A 21,705-nucleotide genomic window follows, 5' to 3' on the forward strand; every position below is an offset into this window, starting at 1 on the left:
ACGATACAAAGGGCAAGGTACGCCTACCTGCCCTGCACATCGCTGCCCGCAAGGACGACACCAAGGCCGCGGCCCTGCTCCTGCAGAACGACCACAACGCAGATGTTGAGTCCAAGGTGAGTGACAACACAGATGCAGCCAGTCTCAGTCTCATCTTCAGTTTAATACTGAGTTGTTTTTTTATTTTTTATTTTACCTCTTTGATTGTTTCATTGTTTCTTTTACTATTGATGCCTGTGGTTTATGGCAGTTTTCTTTTCTTCCTGCCCTTTTCTATGGTACTTCCTCTGTTGAATTTACTTTTGGTGTTCTTTTTGGCAGAAAGGGGAAAGAAGAAAAAGTACATTTTTGTGTACATTTAATCACATTATTGAACAGGAAGAAATAACTGTTTACTAACATTTCGGATTTAGATGGAAGAGGATTTTAGTTTGAGAATATCTTTCTCAAATTTAAAATCTTATGTATCTAAATTGTAGATAACAACATAACTTGTTTTGCCATAAATTTGTTTGTACTGAGCTTCTTCTCCCCTCTCTCTGCTCCTCCACGTCGTGTGAGTGGAAGCTCTTTTCTGTTTTTCTGCTCACTAACTGCCCATTCTCTCCTCTCTTGGCTGACTCTTTAGATGATGGTGAATAGAACAACAGAGGTACACCTCTACTCTGTACATTACCAAGTCTCTTCATCGCAGCTCATAAAAACTCTGAAAAACCAAACAAACACTGAAGTGCCCCTGACTTGATGCAATAGTATTTCTGCAGCCCTTTGAGACTTCCCCTTTCCCATTGTAACTTAATCTCATCTTCCTCGCCATCTCTTCATTCATGTAGTGTATATCTCTAGTCAAGGAGAGAGTCAGAGTAGTAGCATGTTTTACTAATACTGATTTAGTAAATCCTGAGGCTGGAAGCTCGGGCATCAAGGTTTTCCTTGATTCTAATGGTTTCATGGTGTCTTATTTTTGGCAAAATCACTGTGACAAAATGTTGTCCTAATGTGTCCTAACAGTCCTTCCATGAAACTGATTTGCATGATAACCAGTGTTAGCATGGAGAATGGTTATCATTCATTGCAATGCAGAGGTTTGTCCATAACCTGCATGGCAACCAAGTCCCCTTAAGCTGTTAAGGAACCAGACTTCTAGCAACAGACAGTTAGTCTACTTACTGTATAATCATCCACCTTTGCACCTTAAGCATTTTGCATGGGAACAAAGTAACAAGCTACATCAACACTGGCTCTATGGTAACAGGGCTCCTTCGTCACACCAAAGTCAGGTGGCCACCTCCTGTGTGCACCTGTTTTGGTTGGCATTGTATCTGGCTTCGGCAGGCTTGCCAATTCTCCGGTATGATTCATCTGAAAATGACTTTGTTGATCTGAGGCTCCTGCATCGTGCTAGACAGATTTACATACAGTCTTCTAATTTAAGAGTTGTCCACAGATCGACTATAAAGAGACAGATTTTTACGGTTCATGTACATTTTTGATTACTTTTCTAATATGATTTTAAGCTTTTAAGTTTAAGTTTAAATGATTCATAGTTGTAGTATTTTTGCTTGGGATTTTCCCAGATATCAGCAGAGTGGATACACGTGTCCGAGACACCTGCTCTCCCTGGACTCACTGGATTATTGTTATTTGAAATTGGGATTCCGATGATTAGATAGCTTAATGTGATATGCATTCAGTCATTGCACAGATTGTTTCCTGTGTCCTTCTGTTGCTTTGACAGCTGTTGCTCACTAAGCCAGGGCTTTTACCAGGAAATTACTTCCATTTAAGATGTTAACAAATGGAAATTAGGTTCATTTGTAGAACAATTTTTGCACACTAAAAGTATCAGGATGTTGTAGATGAGATGATATAGATTACATTTTAACAATTGTCAAACTGGACTTGTATGTTAGCACTCAGTTTTATGTAGTTTACTTTGCCCAGTGTGATGGTGTAAGGGCTTGTATTTCAGTATCATGAAAACATAGAAGCCCTGATGGTATACTGAATCTAAAACATCTCCAGTTGTCAGCATACCATTGGCCCCATGTTTAATGCTTCCATAAAGGACTTCCTCTACCACTGTGAGGAAAGTCAGGTGTATGAGTGTATAGTATAGTGTTTCCTCGTCTGTACGTCAACCACAGTGGGCTGCTATGAAGCCCCAGGTCTGTACTGTACATGTGTGGATATTTGTTGCATAGTTTGTAATGTAATGTGATTGTGCTTGTCTGTTTGCATGTGTGTATTGTACCCCTTTCTCCTATCCTCAGAGTGGTTTCACTCCCCTCCACATCGCGGCTCACTATGGCAACATTAACGTGGCCACGCTTTTGCTGAACAGAGGAGCTGCTGTGGACTTCATGGCTCGGGTGAGTTTATTCTGCCATCTGCTGTTTGGGAGGGGTACTACCAGCATTCGAGGTGAACAGGAGTGAGGGTGTAGAAAGTATAATGCTGCATATGCTGATTGATCCTACACAGCTTTTAGTTTCCATGACTTACGATTGAGAAGTCCCTGCTAGTCACAGCCAATTTCTTCCCTTGAACATATAGGAATGGAGATTTTTTATTTAGGTATATTTAGAGACATTGCTCCTTAAGACGGAAGATTTCTGTACTTTAAAATGTGTTTTAATTTAAGAGAAGGTTAAAGGAGGACGTAGACAGTGCACTTGATTAAATAGGAAGATTTGTTAAGGGGTGGAAGTGTTAATCAACTTAAGATTAACTTGAAATACGTTCAGGATATTCATTGATATAAAAAAAAATGGAAGAGATTTTACTATAATAAAAGAGTACAGATGATGTTAACCCTGTTAAGTATACTTAGTGTCTATCTACAAGTCACATTACACACTGTAAACAATGCCAACTAGCAAGAGCCTCATTTATCATTTATTTTAAGTAGGTATTGGGAAACAAATTACCCTTAATGTCCCTTCAATAAAGTACACAGTAGCAGTGTAATTGCTACACTAGCTGATGTGCTTCAGTGTTCATAATGCATGTGTCACTACACAAGGAAGCACCCTTTCCTAAAGAAATTAATGGATATAAAAAGCAGAGTACGATTACTATTTATTTACTGATAGTTATATTGTAATGCAAGACTGTGTGACATTAAACATGTGTTTGTATCCACATTAGACATCAGCTAACCAGAGTCAACAGTGGGTCATAATTATACCAGCTAGTATGTGAATGAGTGTTGGTGTTTGTGCTGCTTTTTGTTACTGATTACAGGTTAGGTCCAAAGAGTCATGACACATTAAACAATGCAGCTGTTTGCTTGATAATAACAGACCACTGTGCGTACCCGTAATAAGCATGAGTGTAGCGTTATGTTAGAACTAGAAATAAAAGCATCACACTCTATTTACATTGCAGACTTTTAAATGTCAGTGCATAATTTTGTACAGCTGAATTGACACCAGTCTCCTCTTTGTTGTCTAGAATGACATCACACCGCTTCATGTGGCTTCAAAAAGGGGCAACAGCAACATGGTCAAGTTATTGCTGGACAGAGGGTCCAAAATTGATGCAAAGACTAAGGTGAGACGGTGGACCCTATTCTCCTCAGAAAACTGTAAGACAATCAGAAGCACACGAAGAGACACTTGGAAAATGTGTGTTGTATACTCGTATACTTATTTTGCTTGAACTAGCTAAACATGTGCAGTTTTAAACATTTGTAGAAAAGGCATGGATGAGGTTTATCAACACCTTTGCTGTTTTTCTTTTTTTTTCAGGACGGTCTGACTCCTCTTCACTGTGGGGCGAGGAGTGGACACGAGCAGGTGGTAGAAATCCTTCTAGACCGAGGAGCGCCGTTCCTGTCCAAGACCAAGGTAGCTACTGGGACAATCAATATAGCAGACGCTGCTTAGATCAGAATAGGAAAGGAAAGGTCACAAACATATTTTTTTATGAAATAGAATAGATCACATTTTCACTTGAAACAGTGTAGGTGTTGTTTGTATGAACAAGCTTTCCTAAGCACACAGAGCCTTTTGACATCTGTTAACCAATCACATAGCAGGTCTGTTGTTGTTGATGTAGTGTTGTCACTCCATAACTTCTGTGCGACCTCTCCAGAACAGCCTGTCTCCGCTGCGTAGCCCCACAGTTTGACCGCGCAGGACAACCAGTGTAACAAAATAGACATTGTTGTAATGACCTCGTTATAACAATGCTTCTGTAACCTTCTCAACAACTTCCTTCACAGTTTTCTATGCAGCGCATGGCCACGCCCTAACTTATTACTGTGTCTGTTTTTCCATCTGTCTATGTGTCCGTCTGCGTGTGTGTTTGTCTCTCGTTCTCTGTCTGCCTCTCTCTTTCTCCCCCCCTCTCTCTGTCTTTCCCCCTCTCCCTCCCGGTATAGAACGGGCTATCACCGCTCCACATGGCCACTCAGGGAGACCACCTGAACTGCGTCCAGCTCCTGCTCCAGCATGACGTACCGGTGGATGACGTCACCAACGACTACCTGACGGCGCTGCATGTTGCTGCCCACTGTGGTCACTACAAGGTGGCCAAGCTCATCGTAGACAAGAAGGCCAACCCCAACGCCAAGGCTCTGGTATGTTAAAGGGTTGTAATGTACAGTGTCGTAGGGATGGGTTGGCTGAAAGTGAAATGTGACACGGTCATATTGGACAAAAGCATCCAGTAAATATAACACATTGTACCTATATAACTTTATTTAACTAGGATCGAGTAATGGGACTTTACGGTAGGGTCCCGATAAGACAGCAGCAGCGGCACACTGAATATAGAAAAATAAAGGTTACAAAAACTGCAGGTCACAAAAGATGATAATGTTTGAAGGCAGGCATTGTTTTTTATATTTGATAATTTTCTGGATATAACAAATCTAAGCATTCTGTGTGTCTTACAACATGTTTTTCTATGTTGTTCTAAGGAATAATGGAATAATTCATTCAAATTATTAGAGGGAATGTGCAATAAAGAAGTGCTATGTTGCAATTACATTGTATGATATGACGATTTGAACAGAGAGTAAGAGACTAAGAGGTACAAAGTTCTCCCGAAAGTGACCTAAAATTGATACATGAAGTAGAAGAGAAGAAAGGCAGAGAACTGTGAATGATGAATTCTGAAGTGTAGATCTGAAACTGCCACAGAGGGACGAGAAGGAGTTTTCCTAAGAATCAGGATTTGAGGAGTTGAAGAATTAAGAGAGAAAAGATTTCTTCTTGTCAGTTGTGGTTTGTGACATTTTCTGTTCCACCCATTCATTTCCTGGCAGATAATTTGCTTCCCCTTATCAGCCAAATAAAAAGCAGCCACAGATCGTCTTCTGACTGTAGAGAGGTCATTAGTTAGTGTGGGCTTTACTCTAAGTTTTCATTCTTTCTTTCTATCTTTCTCTCTTTCTTTCTTTCTTTCTTTCTCCCTCCCTGTGTGCAGAATGGTTTCACTCCGCTTCACATTGCCTGCAAGAAGAACAGAGTCAAAGTGATGGAGCTGTTGCTAAAACATGGAGCATCTATACAGGCTGTCACTGAGGTACTAAGACTCCATTTTTTTCTCATTTCAGCACTTGGCACAATACATGGATTCCGCAATGACTTTTAACTATTGTTTTACAAAATGTTAGCTGTAAATTATATATACCTTATGAATTTCTTTAATTGTCCTTGTCTTTGTTTGGACTTATTTGTCTACAGTCTGGTCTGACGCCCATCCATGTGGCAGCCTTCATGGGCCATGAGAACATTGTCCATGCACTCACAAATCACGGAGCATCACCCAACACAACCAACGTAGTGAGTGGATAATTTGTAATGCACTGTTAAATCAAATACTTGTTTCTACATCAAATCTGTTCAGTGCTCAAATCCCACATCATTGCATTTGAAAAGCTCCCACTGACAACTGTTTCTGTGTGTCTTCCAGCGAGGAGAGACTTCTCTCCACATGGCAGCCAGGGCAGGCCAGGCAGACGTAGTCCGATACCTGCTCAAGAACGGAGCCAAGGTGGAGACCAAGTCCAAGGTTGGAACACTGAGCCTCTATCAATCACTGTGTGTTAAAGAAAGAAAAAACAATGATAAAAATACTGGGCCAAATATCACTTTCTCCTTCTCTGCAGGATGACCAGACAGCGTTGCACATCTCAAGTCGGCTGGGGAAAGTCGACATTGTCCAACAGCTGCTGCAGTGCGGCGCCTCTGCCAACGCTGCCACCACCTCAGGCTACACCCCCCTTCACCTGGCTGCCCGCGAAGGACACCAAGATGTTGCTGCCATGTTGCTGGAGAACGGAGCCTCTCTCTCCTCCTCCACTAAGGTCGGTCTGACAGACGATCTCATTTCAGTGCTTTTCTTCCACATACACTTAAACACACATGTCTAAAGCCAAGCATCACAGAGCAGACCATCTTTATTAGTTCAGTGCCATGTATCTCCACTAGTAGGCACCAGTTTCCAATAGCCTCAGTGGTGCTTGTTTAATTTAAGACAGTTATTTTTTACCTCAGGAAGGCCCACCGTGCACGGGTGATGTCAGTTTTGGGTGGTGGTGGTTTCACACGTGACTAATTGCACAGATCAAGGTCAAAGAGAGATTTAGAGTAGACTTTGTATGATTGGTTGGTGCATGTGTGTGGTTGTATTTTGCTGGGAGCTGTCTTTGAAGGTGACCTCTGTCAGTAGAACAGATTAATGAAGGGTAAACCCCATGGTGCCAGTGCTCTCTCTCCCTCCGTCTCAAACACACACACACGCACACACGCACACACGCACACACGCACACACGCACACAGAGCATCTTTTGGGACATCACCTGAGTCAGCTGTTTGACGAAACGATTTCACGCAAACCTGGGAATAGAGGAAATGTCAGATGGAAACCGTGAATTGACCCATTTGTCAGACAAATGTATCGTTAAAGTACCTACATTTTAAAACATATAAAGCTAACCTCTCTATCCAGCAACTTGTTTTCTCTCAAATGACCCTTTACTGTATAAACTGTTTGAATACTAACAAATCACACAAATGAGGTCATGTGTTTCAGAGCGTGGAATGGGAATCTGTGGGAGTCCCACATTCCTCAGGACAATATGACCTAATGTCTTTAAATATCTTCAAATACACACAGGAAGGAAGCCAAGATTAAGATGATCACATTATACAACAGCAGTTAATATGAGTGTATTATATGAGGAAATTAGTTTTTCAGGCTGTCAGAACCCTTGTTGTTGTTTATAGTCAGGTAGGTGACTTTAATAATCCCCAGAGGGAAATTAAAGCAGCCAGATACATGCAAGTGCAATAACAGGTAAAGGAATAAGCAGGAATACACAGAATATAAACAGACAAGTAGGGTTATTGACTGATAGTCCGGTTGTTAATAAATTACAAAGAATGCTAATTCATAGGTCATCGCAAGTTTTAATTTAATTCATTAGGCTTTAAGGAATAATTAAAATAGTTAACTTTTTTTTTTCTAAATTCAAACTATTTTCCCAATGTTGAACTACAACAGATACTTTAGTTTGACAATGCCTTTGAATGATAATGTAATGTGACAAATATCATTAAAAGAAAAGAAAAGCACCACGTTTAGTCAGTTTGAGTAAAAGCCAAATATTTGTTATAGTAAGTTCATGTTCCAGTTGTGCTACTACAAACATGTTTTGTGTACATGTTTTGTGAACTGGACACTGGACTTCAGTATTCAGATGTTATTTACAACTATGTGAGAAACAATGTTGTTATGAAGCAGAGCTCGACCCCAGGCCAGTGAGGGCTGACCTAAAACAATGCAAACATTCACTTCCTGTTTAAATACCCGTCTCGCCTCCTCCTCTTTGTCCTCTCTGTCCTCTCCATCTTTCCACTGCCTTTGTTGATGTGTTTTATTGTGTGTTAAACAGAAAGGGTTCAGTCCCCTGCATGTGGCAGCAAAGTACGGCAAGATGGAGGTGGCCAGTCTCCTCCTACAAAAGAGAGCTGCGCCTGATGCTGCTGGAAAGGTGAGATGTCTTCTAAAAAAAGTGAAGAGGGAGACCTGGTGCACAACACACTTTAGGGGTTCAATCTTTTTTTTTGACAACTTTAAAGTGTATTTGCAGATGTGTCGCTGCTGGAAAACATGAGCTGTCTGACAAAAATGCCTGGCACAGAAATACTCCACATATTGGGCAGGAGATGACACTACCACATAGAGCAGAGAGTATAAACTCCAAACGACTATATAATCTTTACAAACAGGATGAGAGGCATAGCTTCAAAAAATCTTTCAAAAGTCCTGTGAACATAAAAGAGAATTGCTAGAGAAAAGCCAATAGTATTATTAGAAGATGCGTATAAGACAACCTTGTATAACAAAGAATAAAAAATGAAGAAAGAATGTATACCTATGCAGTTGTTGAGTTATCCTAAAGCTTTGTTTGTTGGTTAGTCAGTTTTTCCAGAGATCTGGCCAAAATCAGGAAGTCATTCGGGTTCTGTGACCATTTATCATCCTGCAAGCCTTTCTGTCACCTGCCCTTATCCAATCTGCCCCTCAGAGAGTAAACAGAACCCTTTTGGAGTTGTTTTTCCCAGGCTCCAGCAGAACACAACACAGTCAACAGCAACAGATGCTCGTCCTGTTGCAAAAACCTTCTGGGTAGATTTGCTTTTATTCCCCTGATGATGCACTCATTCCACCTCCACATGCACCATTGTACCAACACATTTGTACACACATGCACACAAACATATTGACGCACTTACTCAGCACAGGCCTACTGGCACTGATTATAGTGTTAGCTAGTTGTGTGTTTGTCTGTGCCACCATCTGAGAGCGTTTAACATAATGGCAGTCAGGTATGATAATGAAGCTTCCACACTGCTTGATGGTGTCATGCTAAAATCAGACCCATTGTAATACTGTGACTAAACACAAAGCAAAATCAGGCCTTTATTGCAGTTTAATTGCTCTCATTTTCTTTAGAGATGAAGTATAAGTTTCAGACCTCTCTGGGGCAGATGTAACAACACACCACAGCAGCTCATGATTATCAGGACATATTCTGCTCAAGTTTTAGGAGTAAATTCAAGTGTTGGACATCTCAGGGACTCAGTAAGCATCTTGGGATAGAAGTTTATTGTGTGCATGGCATACTTTGGGTGTAGCTCAAAGTGCACATACATCGTATTTAAGCGTCTTAACACATGTCCGTAGGGATCTTTCAACCAAAACAATAACAAAAACATTCTGCTGCTGCTAGCACATACAGTAATACTGCTACTTCTACTGCTGCTAAAGTGTGTTTAATTGTCACATCATCGCTGTCAAAGGAAAATCACCTATCTCCAGTTTTGGTGCTTTTACAATTTTTGAGATAAAATGAAGGATTAAAGGGGAACTCCAATGATTTTACACATCAAAGTCTGTTTACAGGTGTTGCATTGTACTACTAGCCTCGCGAGACCTTCCTGATCTTGCAAGCTCCATTGTAGTTTACTCGCAGATCAGTCTGGTAACCTGCGGCAGAGAAAATTTGGAAAAGGTAGCCTAAGCGACCGAACCAATCAGCGTTGGTTTTGAGGCAGGTCGAAGTGTGACACAACGAGAAGCGACTGTTCAGTGTAAACAACGGTTGCTTCCTCGGATGAGAGCGCAGCTATCGAGCAAGCCGGCCACTAACACGTTTTTCTTTTGGATCCGTCTGTTGGATTATGGACCGGGCACCTGAAATTTTGCCTTTTAACCGTAAATTCACGTCACACAAACAGCAAATATCCTTTACCGATATGTTGTTTACTTTGCCTGGACGCTCTGTTAGTACGTCATACACTTTATTGATCTGATTGGTTGATTTGGCCTGTCTATCACCAACATGGGTGGAGATAGACGGACGATTTATCCAATCAGCAACCAGTATTCTCGCCTCTTTCCAAAAGATTTCCAACCGAGAGTTCCCAGATGGATATGCAGAGCAAATGCGAATTATGCAAATAAATCCATCTGGCGGAGTCAGGTTAGAGTACTACTGCATATGTTTTAAAAAAAGTTTGTATGAATCCTTTTTTTAAGTTTTAAAATAATAAAAAATCTGGGGGTGTGAGGTTAGCAAGAAGTTAGGTACCAGACCTCATCACTTCTGCTTGAAGCTAGCACCTTTAGGCTAAGTTAGCCGCTGAACCTGAATTGCTGACCAAATTTACTGTAGTTGAGTTGCATTGTGGGTAATGAAGGTGCCAAATTTTGAGAAGAAAGAGGAATGCATGGAATGAAAAAGATCTAGTTCTGCTGCATCAATTCTGGTCCTTTTTTTGTCTGCTGTCACTCCAACAGTATTAAAGAAGTGCAATGCTGCGTCAATGGATTATTCTTTTGAATTTTCCTTTATGAGTTGAGCTATAAACCATTTTTAAAAATAACTGGAGCAAAGTTGACATTTTGGACTGGAGATTCAGTTTATATGTCTAGGCTTCTTTTTCTAGATTTCAGCATGAAGTTGTTGCTCTAAACTGTTTCCTGAACTAACTATCTTCCATCAGTTTGATGTCATCCCTTCATGTCTTTACATTCTGTTGGTTTGGTTCTTTCATTTTACTAATCGCTGTGTTTGTGCGTGTGTCTGTGGGTGTGTGTGTGTGTGTGTGTGATCTTCTAACCGTGTTGCATGCCTGCGTGTGCGTGCGTGTGTGTGTGTGTGTGTGTGTGTGTGTGTGTGTGTGTGTGTGTGTGTGTGTGTGTGTGTGTGTGTGCGTGTGCTTGTGCGTGTGTGTGTGTTTTAGAGTGGGCTAACTCCACTGCATGTAGCCGCTCACTACGATAATCAGAGAGTGGCACTGCTGTTGCTGGATCAGGGAGCCTCCCCACACGCTGCCGCCAAGGTATCCACACAAACACACATACTACAATGACTTCACCTTGCTTGTGCTCTCTGTGCCATCTCAGACCATTAACAGTGTTCTGTATGTAATGTGTGAATATTTAATGCTCAAACTTTTTCTACCATTCCATCTTTTCTTTGACGTTGTGAGTGAATGTGCTTCTTTTTCTTAGCTCAGCCAAGTCTTTGAAATAAGAATTGAGCTCATGCTGTCAGCATATTTCGCTTGGTGGTTTAGTGGATGCTATATTTTCAAATTTCTCATAACACAAAACTGGAGAGCACATGTGAATGGACTGATGATGTGTTATACATGTTGGAAACTACTACAGAGTCTGTCACTGCTTCAAACCACCCACTCTTGTGAAGTTGGTTCCAGAGCTGTAAATGTTGTGTGTTCCCAATAAAAAGCACAAAAAAATAGTTACAGCTCTTGTTGAAATGTCTGAGAGACACAAACATGCATGGTCGGTGAATTACGGTCAAGTTGTGGTTAGTCTCCTGCTAGGCTTTGGGAGTCTATCAAAGCCACAGAACAAGTATGAGCAGAACGGCAGAACTGCCAACCAAAATACTGCAGGAAATGGCTGTTTTTGGCTGGACTGTCAACTGACATTTAAGACAGTGTATGTCTCCTGCAAGAGGAGACAAAAGCTTGTAAAGCTAATTTATCCTGGCTTTCTGTCTTCTCTTTTTCTCACTGGCTGTTTCTCCTGCTAGCTCTCTTTCACCTAATCTGTATCTGTCTTTATTTATTCCTTCCTACCTCCCACGCTCTTAGTCATTCCTCCCTGCCTCCCTTTCTCTCGGTTTCTCCCTCTGTAAATTGAGTTGGTGTGCTTGGTTTAATTTAAGGGCTTTTGGACAGACATTAATTTGTGTTCACTAGAGGAGTTGTCTTGAAGCGTTTGAACACACAAATGTGAGCTGTGTGTGAGTTGTGGCACAAAACAAGGTGCATGTGAAACAGTATGATTAGACTTGTGAAATAAGTCTGGCCATAAACAGTCTAAGTATTGAGGACAGTTTGGAAATAACGTCTGACTTCAGTAATAATAGAGTTCGATGTATCAGAGTGGAATTTCACCAAACACAGTGACGGTTATGACTAGGGCTGAAACAATTACTCGAGTAACTTGAGTAACTCGATAACAAAAAATCCTCAAGGCAAAATCTCTGCCTCGATGATTCGTTTAATTCCTATCTCGTGCGTTATGCGGCCTGCTCAGCGCAGGGATCATTGTCCCACACGGACCGTTTTTGCGGATGCACACCACTACATCCGGAAAAGGCAGAGAATAAGTTTGGGATCATTTCCTGCTTAAATAAGAAGCCAAAAAGGTGCAATGTGCCGCTGTTTCGGTTTAAAGAGTGCGGTTCCCCATGGTGACCAAAGTGAAGAATGTCCACATAGTGACTGTTTCTTTTTTCAGCTGCTCTCACTGTCATTTTGTATCTATGTCTGAGGGAAACCTTTTGTCTGAGGTCTCAGATGTTCATTTACAAGCTCTCTAAGGAGTAGTAGTTCTCCCACCAACTTTAATCACTCTGTTAAATCCAGTTATTTATTTATTTTATTCTTTATTTAACCAGAAAATTCCCATTGAGATAAATATATCTTTTGCCAGGGAGCCTTGGCCAATAAAATGTTTCGAATACAAGGACAAGGAGTCGAGGACAGATAACATTACAGAAAACATACAAAATACAACAACAGATACAAAACAGCATCATGACTTTTCTGTACTGAGGCTCTTATTATTGTGGTTGCATTAATGTTTGCACAAACTACTTTTACTAAACTTCTCAACTATGGTATTCAGGTATGGTATATTGGTATAAACGTATATTGATCTATAATGAAGTGAATGAAGAAGAGGGCAAAGAAAAATCTTTCCTCTTTTACGCAACCCTGAGCATAACAAGACAATTGTCAGTGTAATGAAATAAATACAATAACAAACCAACCTAGAATAAGAGCTCAATCTAACCTCCTAAACCCTGCATTTCTTTGTCTTGCCTCAGAATGGCTACACGCCACTCCACATAGCTGCCAAAAAGAACCAAATGGACATTGGGACCACACTGTTAGAGTACGGCGCTGACACCAACGCGGTGACGCGGCAAGGCATCAGCCCCATTCACCTGGCAGCGCAAGAGGGCAGCGTGGACCTAGTGTCACTTCTGCTGACCAAGAACGCTAACGTCAACATGTGCAATAAGGTGAAACGAGTGACGGAACTACAGTATGTTAAGTTAGAAAACAAGTTCAGTCATTCACACACCTTGTCACCATCTTTGGAATGTACATAAAGATAAAGACACTGTCAACCACTAGTTTCCAGCATCTTCATCCTGAGAGAGATACGTGTTTCAATCTTGTTGTGTTCTCCCACCGTAACAAAATTATTTACGTTCACACGTGTTTGTGTGTGTCCTTCATTCATATACAGAGTGGACTTACACCACTCCACTTAGCGGCTCAGGAGGACAAGGTCAATGTTGCAGAAGTTCTTCTCAACCACGGGGCTGATGTCAACTCACAAACAAAGGTAAAACTTTCTCAGATAATTCAGAGAGAGAGAGAGACAAAGTGAGAGAGAGAGAGAGAGAGAGAGAGAGAGAGAAGTGTTTGAATCTCTTTTTGCAGTTTAGGTTTGATGCATAACCTTTAATTTACACACATTGACTTTGCTGTGTATGCTTGTCTTTTCTCTATCTGAAGTGAATTTTCCTATAGTTTCTCTCCCTCACTCACACACACGCACACACACACACACACACACACACACACACACACACACACACACACACACACACACACACATTCATCTGCGATCATCTCAGGTGCTACATAAATAAAGGATTGATACCCGAGCGGAAGGTGTTCATGTCTTTATGGATGCACCACACACTGCAGCAAACACACAAACTCACACACAGACATGCACATGAGCATGTACATACTCAGTAACACTAATACTAACACTAATAATAATCAGTCACACTGTCAATTTCATTCACTTACACACAAACACACATACACAGTCCCCGTAACAGGCTGCTCACGTTCACTGACACAAACCAGCAGTTGCTGAAGGTTGGACAAACACAAGGTTATGTAGTGTGTGTGTGTGTGTGTGTGTGTGTGTGTGTGGGGGGGGGGGGGGGGTATTTGTGCTGACAGGACAGTTGTTTACAGCAGATAGGTTATTCACTCACTGATCTCCATAAGCATTACATACTGTACTCATAACTCACTGAGGACATGAAATATGATGCAGTTTTGAAGTTATACTTACAATCCGAGATAGCATTCTAAAAAATAAAGGCAATTAATTGTTCCCATGTAAATCATGCATTTTGTTTTTGCACACCAATTAACACAATTCTTACTAAATACACTTCAATTAATTAACTTTAAAATAAAGGTATGTTCTGTCAGAAACTGTGATGTAACAAAATGAGACTGCCTGTCAGCATACATAACTATATTTTCCTCTTCTTTTCATCTCCCCGCCCTTTCATGTCTATGGCTCTTCCTCGTGTAGATGGGTTACACTCCGCTGCACGTGGCATGTCACTATGGCAACGCAAAGATGGCAAACTTCCTGCTGCAAAACCATGCCAGAGTCAATGGCAAAACCAAGGTAAAAAAAAAACATGTTCACCAGTCTACACACATAGCCTTGTATTACTGTTTTGTTGGAGATCTTCTTTTGCATCCAAATTTATTCATACAATTCTAATGTTTCATTTCTGTCCCTGATTGTGTTTGTGTGTCTGTGTCTAGAACGGGTACACTCCTCTACACCAAGCAGCTCAGCAGGGTCACACCCATATCATCAACCTGCTGCTTCAGCACGGGGCCTCGGCCAATGAGCTCACCGTGGTCAGTGCACAAACACACTGGCACAGACACACACACACACACACACACACACACACACACACTCCAACAGAGCTGAAGCGTGATGAAATGCTAAATTCTCTTTTGTGTTTTCTGCTCGCCTCCTGTGAATAACTTCCTGTCGCTCTGTCACTGGTCAGAATGGGAACACTGCCCTTTCCATCGCCCGTCGTCTTGGATACATCTCTGTGGTGGACACTCTGAGGCCTGTGACTGATGAAAACCTGAACACCATGGTGAGACACTGTCTTAAGCCCTATTTGGCAAGATTGGTTTAATGTGGGGCATGGGGTTAAATAGTCTTATCTCAGGACGTCTGTGATATAAATGGCCAATTTACGCACAGGATTAAGAAATCTTTGTATTCTACCTCCCTGTCGCCATGTGCGTGCTACGTTGCTTCCTCATATAACAAAATTAAGTAAATACTAAACTAAAGGACAGAATCGATGATAAAAAAAAAGTGTTAATAGTGCTTCTTCAAGTGCCTCCATGCTCAGAAATATGTCGAAACTACGTATCAACGGGATATGAGGGTATCAACATGTGTTTTACAGAGGGTCGTATTCAGACGGAACTAGTTTTACCCAAGGTATTTTTTTCCAGACCATTTTACAGAAGGTGAAAATCGCTGTAATTTTAACTGACATTCTACGGAATAATTACTGACATGGCACATTCAGACAGGAATAAAACCTCTGGTAAAAAGTTCTTACCCTATATCCCCATATTAAACTAATCCCATCTGAATTGGGCTTTTTTGTCCAAGGATCTTATTTATGATTTAATTTAGGTTGAATACAAGAGCCAGGCCAATACAATAAATGCATTAGTTGCATGCTTATCATTAAAAAGGTGTTTAGTTAGAGTTTATTCTGGTAAAAGTTTACAAAAGCATGCACATCCAGATGATAAATACTAGGTGCAGGATAGGAAAGTAAGGGACCGGATTAGGAAGAGCTGACCTGGCAGGTGGTCTGTCAGGTGATCTGGCCTAATTGGTACTTAAAGGTGTCTTTGTATTCATTCTTTAAAGGTCACCTCTAAAGGCCACCTCTGTGGTAATTGTGTGGTAATGTATATGATAAATATGTCCAGTGTCTTGGGTTTAAATGACCATAATAATAGTTTTGCACGTTTAAGCACATAAGCAAATATCATATCATATACGTTACTTTGCACCATTTACGACATGAAAAAACCACCAGTGTTTCCTCTTGAGCAGCTGTGTTGAACTGAACTGTGACAGACTTCCCTCCCAAATTAAAACTTGGCCAGTCCGCAAGCAGCAATACTGTAAGTGGAGTCAGTGTGTGAATCCCACAAATCAGCCAGCAAGTCAGTGAGTCAGTCACGCAGTGTCACATGTGGGAAGTTGTCCTGAATAGGAAACAGAGAGATGGCTTAGATTGGAGCTTAAGGTTTCTCCTCAAATAGCTCAGGTCACTAACAGCGATCTGATCCACACACGTGTCTGGGAGAAGAAGGGAGAGGGAGAGGGATTGAAAGAGAGGCAGTGGGATGATGGAGAGGTGACAGGAGTGAGATAGGGGGGACGGTGCCAGAGTGAACGGAGAGGTCACTGAGGATCTTGCACTATCAGCAGCAAAGTGTATTAGTCATAACTGTCTCTATGTACAGTGAAGTAACTTAAAGATCAAGGTCCTTTCCCTACACCTTTGTGTGATTGATCTTTTGTTCGCTGCAGATGGTTCTACTGTTGTTTTTATGTCTTTATTGAACCTACATCTGCAGCCTGTGGGGCCTTTGTTGGTCTGTTATGTGGAGTAAAACGGCCTTCACACATACAGCATCATTACTTCTTACTGTGACAGGGGCCATGGCTACGTTTCAGTTTAATGTCCATATTAGGAAACACACGTGAAGGTCAAACTTTAGTTGGATTGTAAATGCCTAACCTGTTATTTATTGACTATTGTTGTTTCTCAAATTATCGATTTCAGGGCATATAACCTTTTAAAATGGCTGTGAGAACTGACAGTGAACCCAAATAATCATTTGGTGTAACATACTATTCTTTTCATCTGAAGCAATGTAACTGATATTTTCCATTAGGAAGTGGTTTAAGGTTTCAGGGATTCGTCCAGAATATAGATTTGTTTAAGCAAAATAATATTGTTTTGGCAAAACTAAACTGTTGAGTTGTCCATCTCTTTTTTTTCACATTTACAGAGTGCATCAGAAAAACACAAAATGAATGTCCCAGAGACCATGAATGAGTTCCTCGACATGTCCGACGATGAAGGTACGTGAAGAATGCTCAATTCTTTATCTCATTTTCAGTACTAAAATTCAATGAGTTAATTCTTGAACACCCTTGCTCTCCATTCATTTTGATTAAAACATAAAGTAATACCTACACTGCATGTTTCCCTGCACTTGTACTATGTGATGTCGTTTTCATTAACATGTGCATGTTTTTCACTATATGTGTATCCAAATCACACAGTCGGGGCCAATGTGCCAGAAATTCTCAATGAGGAGTCTTTTTCAGATGTTGATGAAGGTATTTGTCATCAGTTTGCCTCCGCTGCTTTGCAGTTTGTTTGTTTGTTTCCCTTTAACTTAACACACTGCAGCAGAACTCACCTGTCTTGTTGAAGAGCTAACCGTCAAGCCTTTGCTGTACTACTACTCAGCTTTGCTGTCTATTCTCGGTAGAGGGTCTCTAGGCAAAAGCAGAATTCACTCAACAGCCAGACAAACACACACACACCTTACACTAATACAGAATGCTGTGGTCATGCACGTTAGTTATTATACCATTTAAAAGTCCCATATTGTACAAATTTAGATTTCCATCTAATCTTTTTGTAAATCAGGTCAAGGTGCTATATAAATACTGTGAAAGTATAGAACACTCAACCCAGAGAAATGCACACAGCCTGTATTCAGATACTGTCTTTAAATGAATCATTAGGACTTCTGTATGGTTGTGATGTCAAAACTATATATTATATAGGTAGAAAGTGCAGCTACAGTCCCGGCTGCAATGACGGTGCAGAGATGAAGAGAACACAGATGCTAAAGAGCAAGAAATGCTGACAAATCAGCGCAGACTAGGCTTTTTCGGTAAGGGGGCTTAATAGGACAGCTCCTGAAACAGTGTGTTTCAGACAGAGGGTGAATACAGGTATATTCAGACAGACAGTATGAGAAAAAATGTGAGAAAAATAAAGTGTTTTGAACATTAAAGCATGTTAAAAGATTTTGTAGGAACCCAAAATACAAATATGAACATAAGAATGAGCATAATATTGGACCTTTAAGGCACTATGAACCAGACAGATGCGTTGCTAAGAGTGAATCAATCTCATCCCAAGAGAAAATAAGAGTGTCAGAAAGTAGATACTGTAACTTGTCATATTCAGACTAAAGAATGCATCTATTTTGTCTTAGAATTCCATCAGCAAATATATTTTTAGCTGCTTTAGCCTTGAATCTGGTCTTGGTTTTCTAGACGGTTTCAGTGTCCTGTTTTTATTCACAAACTGACACTGCTGATGTTATTTTCACTGCAACTTAAAAGCAGATTTGATATTTTTAACCACTTGCACACCGTTAAGTCTCATACTGCCTGATTCTCCTCCTCAAAGACAATCTGTGAAGTGTCATTCTAACTTCAACACAGCACTCTTGCTGTGAGAAACTGAAAACAAGGTCAGTTCTGCTCACTTATGAAAAGGCCTGCATAGCGTACATTCTATGAAATAATCGTGTCTTACTGTATGTAAACCTCAATAAATTACATAACATTAACAAATCATAGTCAGCAGCAGAGTAGCTGCTGTGCCTCTGCAGGGCCAAATAGCGCTGCCAGGTTTATGGAACAAGTCACATTGTTTCAGGCTACCTTTTGTTTTGGAGCCACAGAGCCAACAGGCCTGTAAAATTGATGAGCTTGTTCATGGGCTGTTGCTTAGGGGACTGTCAGGGGAGGGGGGTGGAGTTTCTATGTCAGGTGATACAGCTAGACTCAACAAGTTACACACACATATATCAGGTGATAAAGGATGAGTTTGCACTGTAGCTGTATGATGACAATCCTCATTGGCATATCTATGATTGAGTGTGTTATCGCTGCCACGCAGGAATTATAAATAAAGAATATCCATGGCCTCATATACTTTACATAAACGGTTTATATTGTGTACGTAATTCATCAGCATTGCACTTGTGCAGCCTTGATGTTCACTTTGCACAATAAAAAAAAAAAAAAACAGCACCAGACTGGGTTCAGTTAGCTGTTGCATTCAGGTTTGAGCTTCTTCGTCTTTGTTGCTGCGTGTGTGTGTGTGCGCGTTGCAAGGAGAGCAGGTAAAGAGTTCCCACTTCTCTGTTTAATCCTATATGAGGAAGCCAATCCTATTAAGCTGTAGCTGTGAGGGACACTCTTGGTCTGTGTGTGTGTGTGTGTGTGTGTGTGTGTGTGTGTGTGTGTGTGTGTGTGTGTGTGTGTGTGTTTGTGTGTGTGTGTGTGTGTGTGTGTGTGTGTGTGTGTGTGTGTGTGTGTGTGTGTGTGTGTGTGTGTGTGTGTGTGTGTGTGTGTGGTTGTGTGTGTGTGTGTGTGTGTAGCCTACCTGAGCAATCACATGCTCATGTCATGCTTTCTAGAGACTACTCTAGCCACTAATTGTACCATCTTTAGAAAGCAACTTAACCTTGTTTGTTGCTGTCTTCACAGTGTAGAGTATCCCCATATAGCACTAGCTTTAGAATGACACAGTAGGTGTTATGTACAGCGAAGGTCTATAACCGTCAAACACCTCTTGTGTAATTGTTCTAAATTAACTTAGTCTTGTGCAAGTTTTAGTCATTATGTGCAACATGTAGAAGGAAGAGAGATGTTGCTCAAGAATGTAAAAGAAAGGGATGGTGGTTATTTCATCATTAGTGTTCAAGCCCCACTCCCAGTTTGACATGCAGCCAGACTTCCACCATAGAGGAGGAAAAGACCGGAGGAGTGTTCAGTGAGAGTTCTCTCTGTCTCTCCTCCTCTGAGGTTCCCAAGCATTTCTCACGACCTGTCAGCTGACTGTGCTCCCTCCACAGAGCGGTAAACACTTTCAGTGCGGCCCCTGTTGACTCTCTTCAGCTGGAGTTTGCTGTGGATGCTGTTGAGCCAACGGAGACTTTCTCTCTTTAAATCCAATAAGATGAGCTTTTTTTTTCTGAGCCGCCTGCAGGAGAATTAACCCCTGTGTTGCCGCCGACGGCAGACAGCTCTGACTTCTACTCTTTCTGCAGGGAGATTTAAAACTTAGACGAGTTTCATTTGTATTTTTTTTGCGGAGAGTGGGCGACCGAGATGTGCACAACAGCAACAAACGCGCAAGTTTGAGTGGAGTTAAGTGCGTGGGGTGGAGAGGGCAACATTTTCCATCAGCACAAGACGCACTGAATGGACCACTTGATAGTCCTCACCTCTCACTGGATTTACTTTTCGTCTTGGGTGACTGAAGCCTTTTCGGAGCTTTAGACAAATAGCACTTATTCTGGAAATTAAAAAAAAAGAGTTGTGATCAATATGGCCGCGTCGGACAAAGGTAAGTCGTTAGGGCATCAGAGGAAGTTTCAATGGCTGGTGTATGGTGGATGATCTAACGAGAGACAGAAAGTGGGAGATGTGGGAGCCAATGTGATTTTTTTTTTTTCAGTTATAATTATTATTGTTATTAACTATGAGATGAGGCTTTTGGTTTCTGTGGACATTTTCTTATGTTTAATGTTTTATTTGTTGTACTGCTGTACGTAGAGAGGGACACAGAGTGACTAAACCACATGATGCTTCAGGTTCAAACTACACATATAGGCTATGAGAGGAGGTGTGTGGATGTTTTCGGGTGGTGGGGTATCTAAGCTTGAATGGTTCGGTGATACAGTATTACAGCAGCGGGGAGCCAATTGTTATCCAGTTGTGTTAAGTCAGACAGAAACAGCTAGAAAAACACAGGAAGTTAGGTGATTAACGTTACCATCAGAATAAAAGCACAACATCCCTAAAATGCAAAGCTATGCAGCCAGTCTTGAATTTTACATCCGGATAGTGTAATGTGAGTTTTCTGATTCTTGACTGGTGACACATAGTGAATTATATGATGACAGTGTTTAAGAATAAAAGTGCATGAAAAGCTCAAGACTCAACATTTTGCTCGGATTCTGATGTTAGGTGGGCAAAATATACTAAATGTGTGTTAGATGTCTGTTTCTTCAGTGATTAATGTAACATAAGTGTAAACATAGGCTACAACATGCTCCTCTTTCAATTCAATCACTACAATTCATTGGACATAAAAATCACGATCCAATTTTAAGTTTATTTGTAGCTACGTATTTGGCTGCACAGAGGAACTGCATGTTTCTTTTCTGTAGGCCCAGATTCTGTTGTAGACAGTGGAAGTCGCAACGCAAGCTGGTAATTTTACGTAGTAAGACAGAGGGATGTGAACAATGGTTTGCACTTACACCCTGCATCCTGAGTGAATACACTTATTTTGAGACGGCTTTGGATAAAAGTGTCAGCTAAATGTAATGTAATGTCCTGATAACCAGAACCCAATGGAGGCACGGGTATGTAACTATTACCACAGTATTTTCCTCACTCTAACTTTTGAGTGAATATTAAGTAATAATAATAATAATAATAATAATAAAAACCACTATACTATTTAGTTTAGGGTTTTGAATACCATGTGTAGTTTTATTTTGAAATGTGACACCGGAAACGCGTCATATTCCCTGTCATCTAACTTGACTCTGGCGCTGGTGTGTGATCGGAGTGCGGCAGTATTGAAGGCAGGGGGAGGGGCTGCGGTGAAGGAGCAGAGTGTTGCAGGCAGGACAGAGCCGGACATGAGGGAGAAGGGGAAACACAGTAGCCGCTCCGCCGGCTTCATTGACCGGCGTGTCA

The 21,705-nt window shown here is 41.1% G+C and overlaps 1 protein-coding gene across 1 annotated transcript in view; it reads left to right on the forward strand.

Moving 5' to 3' along the window:
* LOC310953642 (ankyrin-3-like) overlaps positions 1-21,705 on the forward strand; it is a gene marked incomplete at its 5' end in the record, with an annotated part of 93,130 nt that overhangs the window by 36,917 nt on the left and 34,508 nt on the right. Inside the window, 19 exons of the mRNA XM_083922735.1 lie at positions 1-116; positions 629-652; positions 2,274-2,372; positions 3,457-3,555; positions 3,753-3,851; positions 4,388-4,585; positions 5,437-5,535; positions 5,697-5,795; positions 5,926-6,024; positions 6,122-6,319; positions 7,910-8,008; positions 10,767-10,865; positions 12,890-13,087; positions 13,318-13,416; positions 14,416-14,514; positions 14,658-14,756; positions 14,915-15,010; positions 16,968-17,040; positions 17,245-17,301. The exon at positions 1-116 is cut by the window's left edge and continues 70 nt beyond it. Of these exons, the coding sequence (XP_083778861.1) occupies positions 1-116; positions 629-652; positions 2,274-2,372; positions 3,457-3,555; positions 3,753-3,851; positions 4,388-4,585; positions 5,437-5,535; positions 5,697-5,795; positions 5,926-6,024; positions 6,122-6,319; positions 7,910-8,008; positions 10,767-10,865; positions 12,890-13,087; positions 13,318-13,416; positions 14,416-14,514; positions 14,658-14,756; positions 14,915-15,010; positions 16,968-17,040; positions 17,245-17,301 (2,049 nt within the window). The remainder of the gene's footprint in view (positions 117-628; positions 653-2,273; positions 2,373-3,456; positions 3,556-3,752; positions 3,852-4,387; positions 4,586-5,436; positions 5,536-5,696; positions 5,796-5,925; positions 6,025-6,121; positions 6,320-7,909; positions 8,009-10,766; positions 10,866-12,889; positions 13,088-13,317; positions 13,417-14,415; positions 14,515-14,657; positions 14,757-14,914; positions 15,011-16,967; positions 17,041-17,244; positions 17,302-21,705) is intronic.

Source organism: Echiichthys vipera (assembly GCF_963691815.1).
Source record: "Echiichthys vipera genome assembly, chromosome: 11".
Lineage (NCBI taxonomy): Eukaryota > Metazoa > Chordata > Actinopteri > Perciformes > Trachinidae > Echiichthys > Echiichthys vipera.